The 19,552-nt window shown below is 37.6% G+C and overlaps 2 protein-coding genes across 2 annotated transcripts in view; both read left to right on the top strand.

Moving 5' to 3' along the window:
- LOC108008207 (uncharacterized) overlaps positions 1 to 5,948 on the top strand; it is a 51,909-nt gene extending 45,961 nt beyond the window's left edge. The window contains exon 13 of the mRNA XM_036813284.3: positions 4,351 to 5,948. Within this exon, the coding sequence (XP_036669179.2) occupies positions 4,351 to 5,501 (1,151 nt within the window). The 3' untranslated portion in view covers positions 5,502 to 5,948. The remainder of the gene's footprint in view (positions 1 to 4,350) is intronic.
- An 11,829-nt stretch (positions 5,949 to 17,777) lies between these two features.
- On the top strand, positions 17,778 to 18,628 carry LOC108008898 (uncharacterized). Its single transcript, XM_017072803.4, has one exon. The coding sequence runs from the start codon at positions 17,900 to 17,902 to the stop codon at positions 18,485 to 18,487; it is 588 nt and encodes a 195-aa protein (XP_016928292.2). The 5' UTR covers positions 17,778 to 17,899; the 3' UTR covers positions 18,488 to 18,628.
- Positions 18,629 to 19,552: the final 924 nt, after the last annotated feature.

Raw genomic sequence — 19,552 nt, 5'->3', positions numbered from 1 at the left:
GACAGTGTCCACTTGACAAATGATCTGCGGAGGGAACCTGCATAGAGTGTACTCTGTAGCACGGAAAAAAGAAGCACCGACAGTCGGTACATTTTTATGAAGAGAAATCGGGAATACATCCAAAGAAATAGTATTTTTATATTATTATAATAATGGTGATATTGTATATAAATTATATAAACCCAAAGCAGAAAAGGACATTGACATAGAGTACTTTGTTTCTCAAAGCAAAAAGATATTCGGATAGTTAGGACATTTTAATGAAATGAAAATAGGGCTAGTTATGACAAAAGAAACGTTATGATATAAGAAGGCTTTATCTTTTCTAAAAAAAATATTACCAGCCGTTAATTTTATTCCATTCCACCGATTACAGTCTTTTATAAAATCATTTTAGATTTGAGCGCAATTTAATTTTGGTTTAGTATAAAAAGTTCGTAGGCAATCCAAAATCGTTAAAAAAACAGAAAGAAATGATTTTACATAAAAGTATCTTTAGGCAATCCAAAATCGTTAAAAAAACGGAAAGAAATGATTTTACTTAAAAGTATCTTAGTAGTCTTTAAATCTTTAAAGCAAGCAATGGAAGTGAAGGCGTTATTCCTTGCCAGACAACTTGCTCTAGGCATATAGACTGCAAAATTTCTTTACAAACTTATTCGACTTAAAGAACTTTTCGACATTTTTATATTAGTACATATCAATGATTAATCTGTGAAACCTCAAATAGCAACTATATATAATCAACAAGTAACAAATAAGCTGATCTTAAATACCCTAATCATTTGAAAGTGGCTAAATCAAGTTGCAATGCCTTCATAAATCATCTGGTTCCCGAACATGATAATTGTTTTTCCCTGAGTGCAGCGTCGATAAAGTCTTCTCCCCGACTGACGATTATTTATGGTGTATTATTCGGCAAATTAAAAAATGGGCGGGACAGGCGGCGTCAGTGGCACGCTTATCGCTGCTGTCTAGACATGAGCCATGAGCCATGAGCCATGGCACACATCCAGTTGACAGCCTCGGATGCTGATTTATGGCCCGATTCCAGGGCTCCTTCAAAACAATCTTAGCTGCGGTTAACCCGAGATTCGTGTGTATGTGGGTGTGCGGGTTTGTCCGTGTTTTCACGGAAGGAAGCTGCTCCAAAGCGCAAACTTCCGCCAAGTTGCCGCCGACGCCATATTTGTTTATCGCTTCGCTGGCTTTGATGTATAAATGTATAAACAACTATCTGAACTCCCCGGGGTCCTGGGCTTCCATCCACATCCATCCATCCATCCATCCCACCCATCCAAAGGTGGACTCCCTTTTTTGGCTCCCGGGGAATTTTCATTGGCCCGGGACAACTTTAAAGCTGTGAAGAGTCCGTAATTGAACTATGAAATTACACAGATGCCACGGCAACGGGCAGCCAATAACTTTTGATTAGAATTTTTATTCAAGACCAAAGCTAACTTCGGGAACCGAATTTCAGTTTCGATTGATTGCTCAAAGTTTAGTGAAATGGAAGTAACATGCTTGTTATAAGAAAAATGAATGAATTAATGAAAGAAACGAGAATATTAATTTCCACCAAATTATAATTGGCAGCATGAAGTATTCAATTCATTTAAAATAAAATTGAATGAGTGGGCGGTACCAAGAAATAATTAATCAAAATATATTCCTAAGTAACAAAGAAGCACCATAGCTTAACTGTTTTTAGAAAACTTTTAATTGGTATTTATAATAAGTTAAATATAGAATATTGTAGTAGTTTAAGGAAATGAAAAGAAAACTTTTAGTTGAAAAAATGTATGAATATTAAACTTAAGCAAGTTAGAGAAGGTAAAGAATCTCAATCGCGTGCAATGAAGTGTACGTATTTTATAAAATAGGCGCTTCTAGGAATTAAAATTTAAATTAAAATTTATTTTAATGTGAATAACGGATAACTTAATGGTATTTAAAACCCGAGTTTTTGCCTGTGATTTATTGCATTGTCTTTTGCATGACTTTATCAATGCCTATAAAACAACCTGGTAAAATAGAAGAGTAATGTTTGCATTTGCATTTGAAATAAATATATTAAGGCATATATTAAAGCCTACTTCTAGAATTTAATCATAATGACTAGAAAATAAAATGCGAAGAGATCCATTTCGTTAGGAGGTAATTTTCGGAGCTGGCTCCTTTTAGCCATTATACCTTTTTGGCTGCCATTGTTATCGCGGTGTTTACTATTCGGTTTGATGGCGAACCTTTTTAATTTTCTGCGTCCCTAGAAGTTTATTGCCAGCGAGCGACGCTTTATGTTTTAATGCTTTATAGGCTCTCAGTCGGGCAGAGAGGTTTTTATTTAATTTTTTATTACCTACTCGTATTTCTATTTTAACACAAAACGTAACGCATTTTTGTGGCTGCGTAAATTGTGCGTTAAATTTACATTTTTTTTTGTGCCACTCGGCCTTGTCTCTGCTTTTTGCTGGGTGCGTTTTTAAGCGGCTCTCAATTTGCATATTTAAATTGAACAATCACAAAGTAGCAAACACTCAACTCAACCCACGCACACACACTTATGGTGAGGAGTATCTGTGTGGCGAATTTTAAATATGGCGCGAGTGGAAAAGGGAATATTGTGTTGCATACTAAGAGGGGCACACATAATAAATTCAATTTTGGCCACTGTCGACTGCTCCGCTCGCTTAATTTCACAGCCATAAATCTAAATTCAACGGACACTGGTAAAAAAAAATCAAGGGTGCTTTTAATACACTTACAGGAAAGAGGGGTCGCAAAGCCTCCATCAATCCGTCAAGGAATTTCCCTGGGTTTTCCAAGTAGTTTTGATTGCAGGGAGAGAGAAACCGAGTGTTTTTTCGGCTTTAAATTTATTTGTTTTCCTCCTTATTATTTGAAAGTTGATAGCAAGTTGCTTTTGAGTGGACGTGGCTTAAATCATACCGACAGGCTTTCAGCCGAATTGAATGGCCATTTATCATTCCGCCAGCGAAGAGGAAGTCTGCCACTTTTCCGAGCCGAAGTCAAAGCCACAACAGGGTCCAACTTTCCCTTCCACTTTCCCCAGCCACATTCCTTACCATTCCCCATTTCCACAGACGGTACAAACATTACGCATTTAAATTTGAGGTCGGTTTTCGTGGGGCTGGGTAGTGTGAAACTTTTGACATGGACGGGCAACTTTTTTAGTGCAAAAGTTGGCAGCGGAAAGCAGGGAGCGGTGTTTTTTAACACGGCATGAAAATGAAAACACAGCTCCCATTCAGCTTGCCTTTCTCAAAGCAGATCGTATCTCCCTTACATTTGTAGCGACGTTTGGTCAACCCTTTGGGCAGCCCAAACATAAAAGCCAACTGACTACTAAACACCCAGACTTCAATTTAAAGTATAATATTTTCTTTAGGTTTCTAGCTTTTCGGAAGAATTTTATGTAATAGGTTTATAGGGGTTGCCTTTATAAGTATGATAAATATTAAATATAATTATCTTCTCTAACTCGAAGTGTGTACAACCCAAATTTTATGCGTGTGCGTCTCGGGATCTTTAACCAATCGTTAAAAAACGGTTTAGAAAAGAAAACGAAATTTATCTAACGAGTGCTTTCTTATTATTATGCTTAAAGTGTTATGTTGAAATATTTTCAAAGTACCATTTTCTTAAAAAAGAAATACACTTAGGGTCAATAGTTTTTCTGGAAGGTCTTTATACACTTGTACATAGGAGTTATAGAACTGAAACCGAAGTTTAATTCAACTGGTCGATTCCTTATTTATAGTATTATGTTGCTTAGCATAAAATGTTTTTAAAATACCATTTTGATTATATTAATTGTTATATAATTAAATTTTATTTGCCATTAAATTTCACTTGGTTTAAGTTTTCTGAATCAGATTATACAATATCATACCAAATTCTTACAAGTCGTGGGACCTTCGAGTTATGGAGCTCACAGCTTACTTCTACACAGAGAAAATTCTGACGTTCTCATCTGAGTTGAAAATTTTCTTAAAAATAGAACGACATTTTTTAAGTTGAAAATGTTTTTATTTTCCTCGAATCAAGTTGGATTGGCGGTATATACTTTGTATACTTGTCAAAAAGTTGTTAAGTAAAATCAATTTAACTTTTCTCTTCTCACCATTTTGTTCTAGTATTGAGAACATTGACACCAATATGTACTTACACGGTTTTTAAGAACGAATGTTCTCAATTCAAGAACAATGTACTTGAATATTTCTCTCTGTGAACTTATAAATGATGTCTGAATGTATTATATTAATAATAAATGAATAATTTACCTATTTACGTTATATTGTAAGATCCAAACCTCTTCTCCCTCTCCAGAAACGAAGCTGTCCGACCAGGAGGCGCTGGAGGAGATCCGCCAGCTGAGCATGCAGCTGCAGCGCATCCAGGAGATGGCTCCGCCCAAGGGCGTGGCGGTGATGACCATCTCCAGCCTGCTGGACGGCCTAAAGACCCCGGGCGGCCTAATGGTGGTGGCGGCGGCAGCGGGAGCCACTGCCCACGGCCATTCGGCCGCCACCCGCCAGAGCGCCCTGCCCCTCCTGGCCCTGAATGTGGAGATGCAGAAGTACAGCCAGCAGAACAACAATGCCAATGGGCGTGGCAGTGCCAGGGCCAGTATTCCCACCATGGTACTGGAAACGCCCCCGAGCTCTACGCCCCCCTCGGCGGCCTACGAGGAGCGGGCCATGAACACGGAGCTAAGCGGCGATGACTTCCGGGAGCAGCTGCTCCGGCGGACTGCCGATGGCCACATCATCTGCAGTCGCTGTTTGGATGCGTCCAAGGAGCACTACTACTGCTGTCCACCGCGCAGCGCCTGCGATCACATGGGTTCACCCAAGGACGAGGGCAGCCTGAGCTTCGCCAACATCAAGCTGGAGTGCATGTGCTCCCAGTCGGAGGACCTCGACCAAGCTGATCCCTGCCAGCGCAGCCAGAGAAGGCCCACAGTGCGAACGGCAGCCACGAATACTCCGCCTACCAGCTGCAAAAGGCAACCCCGCAATTTATTGGAGGCCGAGCTCAGCATTTCGTATCAAATTTGTGATAATTGTAGAAGTAAGTACAAGCTAACTGGACGCCGGAGGAGCGGCAGTTACTCGCAGGCCCAGGCGAATCCACAGCTTGGCCAGCAGCCGAGTGGCCAGCAGGTGCATCCCATCCAATCCCGCAGTATCGAAGTCCTGGATCGCACGACGGCAGCGGAAGTTGAGGGCGAGGGCGTCAGGACCAAGGCGGCTCACTCCACGGACGACATTGTCCTGTACTCCACGGAGAAGGAGAAAATCCATGTCCAATCTCAGCTGGAGCCCGACTCCCTGGCTGCTCCCTCCCTGGGCAATGTGTCCAACAACTCGAACAACTCCACCAGCGGCAGTGGAGGCACATCTCGTCCCAAGAGACCAGACAAGCTGGTCCTGGATCTGAACGATCGGTCCAAGTACACCAAAGAGGTTTCCGTGTAAAGAGAATGAATTTTGGCCTGCCAGGCAAAGCTGTTCGGCAAAAGTCGAAAAAACACTGTAAGTTTAAAAGGATAATATTTTATTAAAATTGTTTTTTTTTATGAGGGACCGGAACGATTATATTTTTTAATTATTAGTTAATTAATAATTTTGGACAATTTTTTTTCAACAGATCTTTAATAAAACTTATTAAAAATGTCTATTCAAAAAAGTCTCGCACGCCCGAAAAATCGTAATGTCTTAAATATCGAATTATTACCTCAAACCTAAATAATGCCCTTATATTTTTAAAAAACTGAGCTAAAGTTAAAGATTTTAGGATATTTTTTAAAAAATATAGGAGCATAACAATTTTTTAGGAATGATTCAAAAATGTTGATTAATTTTTTGGAGTACCTTGAAAAATTCTTTATTATTTTACAAAGGTATTATACATGTTTTGCGATTTTAAAAAAATATTCCTAAGTAAACAGTATTTCAGAAAAATATGCAATGTTGTGGGTATGATTTTGGATAGAGCCCTTCCATTGCAACCCAATGTTTTTATTTTTTAGGCCTTATAAAAACAAATGTTTTCGACTTTATCTTGTCGAACATATTTTGCACTGGCTGGCAGCAATCAAAAATGTTTTATGCTTAGGCCAGTTGAATTATCAAAGACTTTATTAAATTATATTTGTACAACTAATTAGATAACTGATTGACTTAGCTAAATGTAGTTATAAGTCGAACCCAAAAAACACCCGATTTCAATGAAATGCAATAAAGCCAGGAGTTTTGCGATTTGCATTGCTAAGCAAAATGATTTGCAACTATAATGAGCCCCGAAATGTTGTGAATTTATTGAATTTGGCAAACAAACGAACACGCGAAAGTCAACAACACATTTTGTTGAAAGTCATGTGTTTTTGGCCGGAATATTAATTAAATTTACATTTCATATATGTAGATAATTAAATCTAAATTGCTTACTAATTGAAACTTGCAGCGAGTCATTTCCAATGAAAATGATTTAAGTACTCATAATGATGATGGTGGTAAAATGCATTTGCTGTTATATTTATTAAGCCATGTTTAAGTGCCGATCTATTCAAAATGGGAGCCCAACCACACACACAACACACAAAACACACACTCTGTAAAATAGTTAATCAAAGTTGATGTGAACTGTAAAATACACATATCTCCTTTAAAAACTCACACAATACCTTCCAACTAAATATAGTGAATAAATAATTGTAGTTACAATTAAGCATTAATTATCTGTCGTACACTTAGCTGCAATATTATAAATATTTCAAAATCGATTAAATGCTGCAAATTGCCCACCCCTTTGCCGAAATATGAAATATGAAAAATTACATTTGCAAAATCTGTGTTGTCGCTTGAACAGACGAGAACAAACAATTGCATGTAAATTAAGTGCTGTAGTTAAGCGTTGATGTTATTGAGTTGAAAAATATGTGCATTAAATGCGTTTGTTTAAAGCAATCCAATAAATGGCGAGTCTACTGAATGTACACCTAAGAGCAATTTATCTTGTGTCGTTTGCTTTAGAATGTTTTAGCGCAAAAACGATTCGTTTATCTCCTAGCAACTTCATTAAGTATACGCAGCGGGTTACCAACTTGACATGCATTTCGGGGTGAGTACCACAGAGTAGGTAAGTGCACACAAAAAAAAGCTTTCAAAGGTAAATATTTATATTTAAATTAAAAAAATTAAAAAACATTTTTTTTACATTTATAAACATTGTTTCATACTGTAAGCCCTTTTTTATTGATACTTGTTTTACGCTTATAGAAATAGTTAGCTTATAGGTAATATACAATATTATATGCAGCTTAAAATTCTGAAAAAATAAGTTTTTACAGGATCGTAAAATAAAAAACATAAACCACAAGCCATTTGTGCAAAAATAAAGACTTATGGAATTTAAATATTAATAAAACCATAAGTTCCAACCAATATCGCTTGAGTTCTTATTTATTTTATTATTTTTTCCGTTTGTATTACCTTGTAATTTATTACCTTTTCATTGTAATATTAAAGAACTGGATTTTATGAAACCGTTTTTTCGTACCTTCGTGTTGACAATATACAATATAATTCGTAGTTGAAAGTGCTGAACAAATATGTTTTTTCCTGGAACAAAGTTATTCTATAAAGAAGAAATTTATGGAATACTAAAGATGTAAATAATGTTCCTTTAAACAAAAACTTCTATCCCAACAAGTGTCGTGTGAGTTCTTATTATTTATTAACTCGTTGACATGTCCCTCTAAAAGGTCGCCCCCTATAAAAAATGTATACCTGTCTATTGAAAAATTAGCAACCCAAGATTTTTCGGAACCCCTTTTTCATGCCTCAGTGTATCTATCTAACTTTGGATGGCAGTGGATGAAAAGTGTTGGCGCCTTTCTGCGCTTTATGAGCACGTTATGGTTTTTATCTTTATGGACATGCCTGCGTGTGACCCTTTTTGCCAGTTTGCCATGTCTACCATTTCAGGAATGCCTTTTCAACTCGGGCACACACATTTGCTCCTTTGCAAGGTTACTGCTTTGAAGGAGACGTTAATTTAAATGTTTTACGGCCCCATCGGATGTTGTTTTGTTTGCACGGCTCTGTTTTTTGTTTTCTGTTTTCTGTTTGTGTATCAAATTAAACTTCTTCAGTCAGGCGAACAACTTTAGTGTTATCAGCCCCAAAAAGGACAACCAGGATGCTTGGGTGTGTGTTTAAGCGGCGTGTATTGAATTTTAAGCACTCACCCCGGAAAGTGAAATTTCCTTTGGAGCGGCACGTTCGCAGAGTTTTCTTTAAATTGAATTTCAATCATTACACCGCGGCAGATATTCCAGAATAAATATAAAATATTTAATATATATATATACCTATATATATAGGCTTTGTTGGGAGTAATTTACAAACGAATTTCATCTTCGCAGTTTCAGCACGTGACAACATTAATTAAACTTTCAGCATATGCGTCTGTCGCATGCCCCCGACTTTCACACGGAAAATTCTGGGGGCACGTCGGAAAACCCGCTGACATAAGCGCAGACGTAATCGAGGCAGTTTTCCCATCGACCCATCGTCGCACAGTGGGAAAAACAGCTGATTTGACAGCAGATAAACTACATTTGAACATAGTTTTTTGGTTGTAGACAAGATACCTTGTGATGCAAATGAATACTTTCATAAAATAATTTATTACGTTTTTAGAATACTATTTATAATCACAGTAGTATTATATGAAGTGTAATTTTTCAGAAATATATTTTTTATACCACTATGCGATGACCAAAAAACAGATTTTTATTTTTATTAACTTTACAATGGCTCTGGAACGCGAAATATCGTAATTTATAGGTACATTTCTCCCCTTCGCCCACCAAGGGTTCTCACTATTTTTCATTTAATTGCCCCGCAGAACAAAAGCTGTTCACAGTTTTCATGGCAGTTCGAATCTGTGGAAAATGTCGGAGAAATTATTTAGAGCGTTTAAAGGAAAGTATGCGATGAATGCATGCATGTAAAAGCGAGTATTTTAAATCAGGAATGCATTTATAAAATGAATTCTGGAATAACTAAATTGAAAATCAAATTAGAGAAATATTTATACGAGATAAAAAATACAAACCGTTGAACTTCTGTTGTCAAATTCTGTAACAAAAAATGTTAATATATTTGACTAAGTAAAAGCATGCTCTTAAATTTTCTCACAGACCCAAGAAATTAATTGTCTCGTAACTTTAATTTAATGTGATGTTAAATTATAGGTACCCACGTTAAAGCTTAAATGTCCTTTGCGGGTGTTAAGACTTTTAAGTGAATTGAAACCAAATTCATACATTTCATTAAACTTAATGGCTTAGGGCCATTGAATGAGCCACTTGTTCATTGGATCCCCGGCTAGTAGCATTAAAAGCGTTTAATTAAACGCCTGTTGCAGAAGCCGGCACACCAAAAAGTCGGAGGTGGAAACTTCTCCTCCAACTGGATCATAAATTTCAAAGCGAATTGAGTGACGGCGGCAAGGACGAAGGTTGGAGGACCCCATCGAGTCTGAGGCCCTTTTCCAAACAAAGAAAATGGCACTTACCAGAAAACACAAATTGCTTTTCGTTTTGCCGGCTGGCAGTTTCCAAATCTTAAAGCAAAAATGTATTTCCCAGCCTATGTCGATGCTGCTCTTTGATGGCCAACTGTTTTGTTTTCTTCTTTTTTTTTCTGTTTTGGCCTGGTCCAAAGCAAGTGCGTTGTGCAGCAATTCAAGGATTTTTTCCATCTCTTAATTACGGCAATAAATGCCAATGGCAATTTCTTTGGCATTAAATAAGAACATGTTAACGACCAGCAAAGACGGCAAAAAAGAAGTGCCTCGAATAAAAAAGGGAATGTAAAGGCGGCAAAAGTCCCGCAAAAACACACATGTTCCAAAAACAAGGCTTAAAAGGGGAGTTGGGCGGCGACAACTTGGCAATTGAGTAACAGGCTGCTGGCAAGGACACGTGCTGTTGGGCGTGGAGCCAATTAAAATTAAAGGAGCCTCCTACGGCTGTGGAAATGTGTAGGCCCTGGTGCTAGAAACCAATAAAATAAAATTGCCCAACACCTTATTAACAGCAGCTGCCTCAGAGCCAAAAAATAAATATAGAAAGGAGCCACAGTAAAATGGTACAAGTGGGTGTTTACAAGCATCTCTATTCCATTTATACAGTCTTAATATTCTCTTTTTATAGAGACTGATTATATTACTGGACACTTTAACATATTTGTATTCCCTTGCAGTCAGAAGGTTGTAAGAAAGTGAAGGTGACATTTCCGACTGAAAAGCATTTATTATTGATCAGCATAAACATCAAACACCCAAGAGGACTTAGCCTATTAATTTATTTCCGAAAAATAAAAGGGAAATAGTAGTAAAATGATTGTATAAAATTTGTGAAACATTTCGTAGGAACTCTTTTAGTTGTATAAATACTTCTAGTCAATACTGTTCTTAAGACAAGTTTCGGCTACCCAAAAAAATCTCCATTCTTGTGAACCAACCATAAAACCAAACATATCTTATTTCGCTGAGATAAGAGTAATGAAAAAGTCAAATATTTAATATTTATTTATAATATTATTCGGTGGATTGGTGGACTTGGTCATATACGAGTATATATATACTTTTATGTTCATATTAGCCTTTGCTGTGAAACCCATGTTTACTCTTGGAAATTAAATGGTGAGATCTAATGCTCTCAAACGATGGACAAAGGTGTCAACTATAATACACGAAACAACCCATTAACAAGGTTATGAAGATAATAACAAAGATCACTACGGCATTCGAGTAATCAGTGCTCTTTGGAATCTCGGCGTGGTTCGAAGGGCAGGATATCTGCGTTGCGTCAGACCTTGGGATCTCCTGTCCTGTCACAGGTCTTCTAAGGGGTCTCCAATCCATTGCCTCCTCATAAGATGGTGGGGGGGTTTCGGAACGGCGGGTCAACGGATTTGGACCAGTCATCGCAGAACTAATTCGGTCCTAATGCTAACATTTTGAATATACAAATTTTTTATTATATTTTATTACTTTTCAGCGAATAACTTCAATAAAGTGGAAAAACAACCTTTTAATGCAAGAGCTTGAAATAAACTAAATTCCCAAGTGGTTCTGAAAATTGTTGATAAGGAAACTTTATACAAGAATTCTATAAGCCGCGCGTGACTGGTTACATTACGTCATTTATGGTGTCTGGGCGTTCTTGATGTCGTAAGCATTTTTTGAAAAACGAATAAAAATTATGCAAAAACAAATGCTATTAAGCTTAAAAAATAATTGCAGCTATACATTTTGAAATTTTTTTGTAGTTTATTAATGATAAATCGAATAGGAAAATCCAATCTCAACGACTTATCCCCAGAGGCTCCTCACATTTGGGGCACACGTGGTGGACCTCCTTGCAATCATCCATGAGGAGAGGGATCAGGCAGCATCCCAGTCCAAAAGTAAACAGGCAAATACAGCCGGAGTATACGTAGGTAAGAATTCCGGGTCTTGTGATCGTGGTCGTCTCAATCTCGGCGTGGCACGATGGACAGATCTTGTGTATCGATGTGCGGCTTATATCGCCAGTGGTACTTCCAACTGCCGGTCCATGTGGAGCATATAACCCTGCCTCAAGCGCTAGCATTCTGATGTTTTCCTTATCTCAAAATGTAATGTTGAATATTTATAAATGTTATTGTAATATAAAATATTTGAATTGGAACTGTGCAACCAACGAACTTAAGAGCTTGAAACAAACTGATTTTCTTTGTGAGCTGATTTTGCTCTTCTGAGCTCAAGATTTTATTCGATAAGACTTTAGTTGAACAATGATTTTTCTTCCGAAAACATTTAATTTTTTAGCAAGAAACTAAAATGCTCTAAAAAGAATTGTTAGCAAAGTAATTAATTAACATTAATTTCTTGAGTTAACTGAGGCATTTTAAAGTAAATGACTGGCGCCAGAACAAACAGCAACAAACACAAAAATGTCATAATCATATTATTAACGAATCGATTATCCAAAGTTGCCTCTTCACTTCTGTAGGGTATCATATCCATTGCCTCTTGATAAGTGGGCGGTGGTGTTGGTAAGGAAACATAGGGTAACTTAGGTGGAGAACACATCACCTTCACTCAAAAAAATGATGCAAAAACGATTAATTTATTTAATTTTATTACTTTTATTGTTCCGTACTTCAATAATGCGGAAAAAGCCAACCACTTAAAGCGACAACTTTAAGAAAACTGAGTTTCTGAACTTGCCTTTCGGACCTCATGACGATTTTTTGATAAGGCGAGAACATGGAAATTGAAATTCGCACTCTCACAGCTTTTTTAATCATCAGATTTAAATATTTAGCTATTCTTCAGTTGAGGCTGCCGACTTAAGAGCCTCAAAAGTTTTCTCGGAATATCAAATCTCAATCAAGATGGCCCAGAGCCTGATTGTTTTCTTTAAATGTTGATGTTAATTGCTTTTTATTGCTCTTAGACTCTTACCCTGTCAAATATTCGGGGTCAGTTCAAACTTTATCCCAGTCCCAAGCCAAATCCGCTTTGCTTGTGCTCTGTAAATGTTTCTCAAATATTCCAAGGATAGTTGAACACTCGCTTTTTTGTTTGTCTGGTACTGAGCTTGTGTAAATATTTATATTGCACATAAAATGCATTCTACACTCGGTAAGGAACTAAGGTCTCGCAGTCACCTATTCAATGCAAATGGACTTCCAACGGACATTGAATTTTATGCCCCAGCTATGAAGAAATGGAGGGGGAAGGTCCTGGATATTCGTGTGTTCTGGATATGTGTAATATGTTCCCTGACACTTGAAGCCACGCAACCACCCACACAATTGCATTTATGTGCACACGTGAATTGCATTAGAAAGTTGCCAGCACATAAACTAAATCTGCCTCAAGTGCAAAGATCCCAGTCTCACGGCTGACAGGAACAGGAAACGGAAACGACAGGAGTTCGAGGTGCAGATGGGGCAGGACATTTGCATTAGGGATGAGCCCGTGATCCTTAAAGTGGATTAACCATAATATTGCAAGCCATCGTAAACTAAACATACTTGGAAAAGCAAATCAGGAAAGAAGGTCTCATACGTTTTATCCTTAAATCGTTTTTCTAATAAAAAAAATTGTTTGATGTTGATATTTTTAAAACAAAGATGTATGTATTACTACTATGTAGTAATATTAATAAGCATGTATGTAATAATAAGATAAGATATATAATAATAATAATAATTTGAAATAATAATATTACGGTGAATAAAAGAAAAATTAAACCAAATAAATATAAGTAAAATAAATTCCAATTCTATTTATTTTTAAAAATATATTCTCTCTAATCTTAAAAATATTTGTTGCTTAAATGAAATTAACTCAAAGTATTTTATTTTATATTTTAATGTAAGTAAACACAATTTACTTATAAATAATATATTAAATTAAACTAATGGTTAATAATAAGAAATTTAAACTACGTATTAAAAATGAAAATTTAAATTTCTATAAAAATGTTTCTTTTTAATGTCACAAGTTTTTAATGTAACCTATTTACCAACTAATTATTTTCCCCTTGGAGATTTGCATATTCTTTTTTTCCTGTGTAAGAAACAGGTATACCCAATGGAGCATGCAACTCAATCTGATTTATTGAGCGACTTAAAGGTATGCAGATGCTGCAAGCACATTTTCATCGCCTCTACTAAATTTCCATCTCTAAGCGGAAATACAGCCATTCGTTGGATCCTTGGAATACGGTGGCCCATTCGACTTTAGTTCCTGCGCACACTTGCGTTTACGTTTGGATTTGGATTTGGACGTGGTTGACGTGTCAGTTACAAGGAGCAATTGTGCAAATGTGTCGGTTACCATTTTTGGGATGAGATGTGCGATAAGTGCCAGGTGCTCCAGAAGGTAAGATGCCGCATAAAAAGAGATGCTGTAGATTGAGATAAAAGTACGGAACTTTGCTGACATCAAAAGTTGCCGGAGACAAAACGTAGTGCGAATATGTAGTAGTAGTTTCCTGGCCCTGCCAATCAGGCTAAAATCCTGCCTTGGGGGCCGAAAAAAATGCGACTCATTGACTCACTGGCTGCATATGCTCTCGGTCCTTTTTGATTCCATTTTACCACTCGCTTTCGGTCTGAAACTTCCAATGAAGCATACGTTTAAATCCGCTCTTAAAGCCACCATTCCAGCCATTAAATGACGAGCTAGTGGCATACGGGGAAAAACCCTTGAGTGCCCTCGGCTCAAAGGTTATGTCAGTAAATGAGAGAGTTTAACGGTGGGTATGAAGAGCAGAAGTAGAGTGCCAATTACTGCTTCACTTACCTTTGAAGACCCCGCTTTGCCCAGCTTAAATCCTAAAGAGAGTCGCTCAGATCGGGCTTTGTGGTAGGTAGTTTTGCTTTTATTACTTTGCCATCAGTAAAAGGACAAATTATTGCTCAGCGGGATGTTCATCATTAAATTAAGTCACTCCCAGGGCGTATACTTAATTTTTTGTCATGCTCTGTTTTTACGACATATGAGGAAAAGTTAAATAAAAATAGTAAATGCGCATGATATTACTATTTGGGCCACAAGGAGGCCAACAGATGCGAATTGTGTAATATGGCTATATGGCCATCCGAAAGCCGCACTACTACATCCGCACTCGTAGCCACTTCCGCTTCCGTTAAGCTCCGTTTTTGCAAGCCCACCGAGCATGTGAGCAGCGACTTTGGTGCTTTATGTTTTATCTTGCGCCGCATTTAACAATAAAATCGTGAATTGTTTGGAATGAAAAGCTCAAAGGCGGAAATAAAGCGAGCAAACAAGGAAGCACACCTACACACTTGTAGGGGCTGTAAAAATGTGTGTGTTTATACACTGTGAAAAGTGGAAATATTAAATTTTATTATGAGTACTTTTTGATCAAAAATATTTTCAATATATTTAACTTGAAGGAGGTAAAGGTTTTAGATGAATATTATTGCAACAGAAATTTATATTATTTTTTAAGGATAATAATAAAATAATTTGGTATGTAAAAAAACGTATATTTTTTACTTCAACTGACAATTGATCAAAACCATTTGCAATAAAAAAAACTGTCTTTTTATTTTTTTTTAACTGAAAGTATATTGTCGCATACTTTTAGACACTTTAAGACAAATATATTGATGCATACTTTCAGACACCTTTAAAAGTGTAGTTGAAACTCTAGGGGCTCCTTGAATTAATTTTGTACAAAATAGGTTAAAGCAGTATGTGGTTTTTCAATTTCTATTTATTTTAAGAAATAATTCATAGAGATTTCGCATTCAAAGTATAATGTTGCATACTTTTAGACACCTTTAAAAGTGACTTTCAAACTCTTGTTAATTTTTTTCATTTGGAATTTTCCACGAATTTTTTCAATGTGTAGCGTGCGTGCTTTTGCTGCTTTTGCCTAATTGTTGCACTCAAGAACAATACAGGTGTTTCGCCAATCGGAAGCCAGTCGGAAGATACCGGCACGAGTCTAGGGAAATGCAGTTTGTGGGCAATGTTTAAGCCAATGACCATTAGCGCTCAGATGTCGGCACTTAAATTGAATGGGCAAACTGTTGGCAGCAGCAGAAAACTCCATGATCGAGACAATGAAATACATTTACGGCATTAATTGCCCCAACGACATGGAAAGCAACTTGAGCAATTCACACAAAGCTAAATTAATTGTGGCACACGTGAAAAGTTTATGCGGTGTGTGTTCACACGCTAACTGAATTATCAGGTAGTGGAAAAAAAATCAAAAGATTTTATATTAAATATGTATTTACTTATGTAATTCTATACCATATACGCAAATGTAGTGATCTTCCCAATTTTTATTCCACACTTATTTTAGTTTGCAATCTTGTTGATGTATAAACCCCGATAGAGCTGCCAAATGTAACCTCAATACATTGTGTGCTGCTCAACGAGCCCTGAAATTAATTGAGAGTGCCATCATAAACATGCCAAACGAGAAAATTTTAATTAATTCCCCAACTGCAAGAGCCCACCACAGATGGCATTTGTTCATTTGGATACGATTGCGATTTCGAGAACACGAAAACGTATGCGAATTGGAGTACGAATTCATTAAGGGACCATGTATCTTGTGTGATTTGCGACAGCTCACTTAATCAATGGCGAATTACCGAAGCAGGCGTTGCAATTTGATATGCCCCGTCGAATTTGACCAAATTAGCAGGGACATGACATGGAAAACGAGGAAAACTAAAGAAGTGTCTAAGTAGAAAATGAGATTAACCATAAGTTATGTTTAACTATACGTCTGGATCTGTGACAGCAGCCGAACTTGTAATTTTCTTGAAACTAATTACTTTGAAAACAGCAAAGATGCCACTTGACACCGTACTTCGCGCTATAACTCTTCTCCGTTTTCCCAGCTTTTCCCCCCATTTCCCCCATTTTTCCAGCTTTTCCCCCCCGCAAGTGCAATTGCAAGCGTGGCTAAATTAAATGGCTGACAAAGTGAGCAGCATCAGCAGCCCGCATCCCGAGAGGACCAGAGTTTTCTTTTATATTCTGTCACCAATTGCAGCCGGCAGCAACTGAAAACTGGCGGAAATGAACGCAAGGACAACGGACGTGAAAGTGGAAAGTAGAAAGTGGAAAGTGCCAAATGGCAACTGCGAAAAGTTGCAAACGGGCGGTGAAAGTTTGTCATAAATCAGAATATTTTAAAAGTGTTTGCCCTGACAGAACAAGAAGAACGCAAGATGTGAACTGTGGCAGTTATAAGCCAAGATTATGGCCGGGAACTTGTAGCCATGTCGAACAGCAACTATGATGTAAAAAAAAATGTGAGTCTCTGACGAGGCGAACTTGTTAGACCCTCGCTGGGGGAAAAAGTCTCCTAAATTCGGGGATTGATAAAGTTTACACAACTCATTGCTAGCAAGTGAATTGCCGACCATTGATGTTCAATAACAAATATTGAAGTAAAACATAAAAATGAAAAGATATTTTAGCAATAATAGGAAATTCGATTTTATAAGGGGTGCCACAGAAATCACAAGAGATTTGAAACTAGATAGGAGTCAAAAAGTATGCAGGGAAAATATCTTTGGGAAAGAATTCATCATTCTTTTAATTTAAAAAAATAGTGGTTGACATAGGACAATGTCTTAAAGTATTGAAAAAAAAACTTGTCCTAGGTGTCTAAAAGTATGCAGTAAAAAAGTTTATCTTTCGAACCAATTCAAAATAAAATGTTGCCTACTTTTAGACACTTTTTTTTAAATAATTGATCATAAATCTACATTTTTTAGGGGAACAAATTCAAAAGATAATTGTTTAAGTGCCGGATATTTAGCAGAATTGGGAAATTCTTTAAAATTTATCATTGACTTTAATAATTTTGCTATCTTATTGAGGCACCCTGCTACCCTGTCCGACTTTCCTTAGCACTCTTTGGCGGCATCATTATGCCCATCAGCACTTCGCTTTGCCCTCGACTGAGTGCACCTAATGCAAGCATTTTAGCCCATCAGCCATGCCCACTGACTTTCCACCCAATGCCAATTTAAATTCAAATCCAGACCCCGACTTCGAGTTAGAATGACATCGGATGTCCAGTGATTTGCATTTGATGATGGCCATGGCAATGGGAATGGGAATGGGATTGGGCTATGGCGACGATCTAATCGACTTGGCCGGATAGTTTTCGATACCGCAGCAGGCGACAGAATCGACAACAGCTGACAGCCCAAAGCAAACAAATAGACGGGGCCAAACTTTGATTGACATTTCAATTAAATTATAGCCAAACTTACTGAACTCGCTGTCGCTGGCGGGTATGTTCCGAGTGCAGAAAGTTTTGCTGGCCGAATACGAGGAGATCTACGAGCCGGTGCTGGTGGAGAATCCCTTCACCCTGGTGGACATCCGTGGGGTGGGCCTACGTCAATACCAGATAGGCCTCACCTGCAATCGACTGCTCTTCGGCTGCGACAACTTCTCGAAGTATGGGGATGTGCCCAGTTTCTTGGCCAGAGGATTGGATCCGGAGATCGAGAGCTTCGAGCTGGTTAGCATGCTCCCTCTGCAGTTGATCCGGTTCCACTTCTTCAGGAAGGCCACCCGCTGCCTTATGATGCTGAACATTGTCCAGCCACTGGGCAAGCCCCTGACCATTCTGGAGCACCCCATGATCTTCGAGTTCGGGGGCCACATCTTCAAGCAGCACTTCTGGCACACCTGGCGGGAAAGGGTGGCCAGCATCCGGGTGATGCAACCCATTTATGGACAGATCACTGGCGCCTCTCCGTTCTCCAGCACCGATGTCCAGCTGGACGAGGAGCTCACGGTGGCCCAGGTGCATCCTGTGCCACGAACCCCCTCCCTCTACAGTGTCTGCCATGCGGGGGCCGGGGATTTCGGCTAGCCATCCTAAGAGGCTTTGGGCCGAGTTTCCCTTTTCTATTAACAGATGGTTACCGAAGGCTTGAGTTGCCAGCTGTCTGTAGGCCTTCAATTCACATAGACGTCTGTTTATTTATTTATATTAAAAGCAAGTTGGACTTTCCACCTTTAGAAAAGCTATTTTTGGGTAGTTGGAAATAGCGTTGTATGCTCGGGGAGCAGAAAGTTCTATAAACATCCTTTAAACTTAGAATATACTTAGGTAGGCTACTTACATACCAAGTAAAAATTTAATATAGCTGATTAGTAAGAAATAATTGGTAACATTTTTTTCATTTTAAAATTAATTTCCCATTAAAAGTCATTATTTGTATGTGTTCTTTCGAATTTTCTGATAAACCTTCGTTACACCAAACGAATGACTATACCATTTATATAGTTTAATTTCTGTTAAATTTTTTTATCAACTTTAAACTCTTTAAATATACATACTTATTATTAAAAAGTACATTTTTGCATATTACATTAAAAAATATAAGTTCATTAGAATATTTAGGAAAATCCTTAAAGGAAAGCTGTTTAAGAACATCACAAAGTAAATTTAAATGACTGAACTGTTTCTATTAAATATTATTGTTATTATAAATACCAAACATTCGACCCAAAATATAAAAAAAATCTAAAAATGGTCTGAAAATTCAATATATCTTGAAAATATTTCATAATGAAGCGCGTAAGAAAAGTTTCTGCGTTCGTTAAGTTTTTGATATAAAGTAAAATGATCTATCCCAAAACACAACACAGTTGAAAAGTGCTTCACAATCATAGAATAAACAAAGGCACTTTTCCACCTCAAATGGCCTTTCGCGAAGTAAATGATTTTCCATCCAGAGAAGGAATCCTGATTCCCCCTGATTTTCGTTATTGTTTGGCTCCACTTTCGGGTGGTTAATGCAATCAGCTGGATGGCCAGAAATCCAGCCACAACAGGCGACCGAGTCCTTCTGGTTTCGTCGGCTTGTCCGCCTGGTTGTTTATTTGGGCAGTGGAATGGGCCAAATTTCAGGGTGGTGACTACGAAAAAATG

The sequence above is a fragment of the Drosophila suzukii genome, chromosome 2R, assembly GCF_043229965.1.
Source record: "Drosophila suzukii chromosome 2R, CBGP_Dsuzu_IsoJpt1.0, whole genome shotgun sequence".
Taxonomy (NCBI): Eukaryota; Metazoa; Arthropoda; class Insecta; order Diptera; family Drosophilidae; genus Drosophila; species Drosophila suzukii.
Note: the sequence above shows the minus strand (reverse complement) of the source record. Positions and strands in the feature narration are given on the sequence as shown.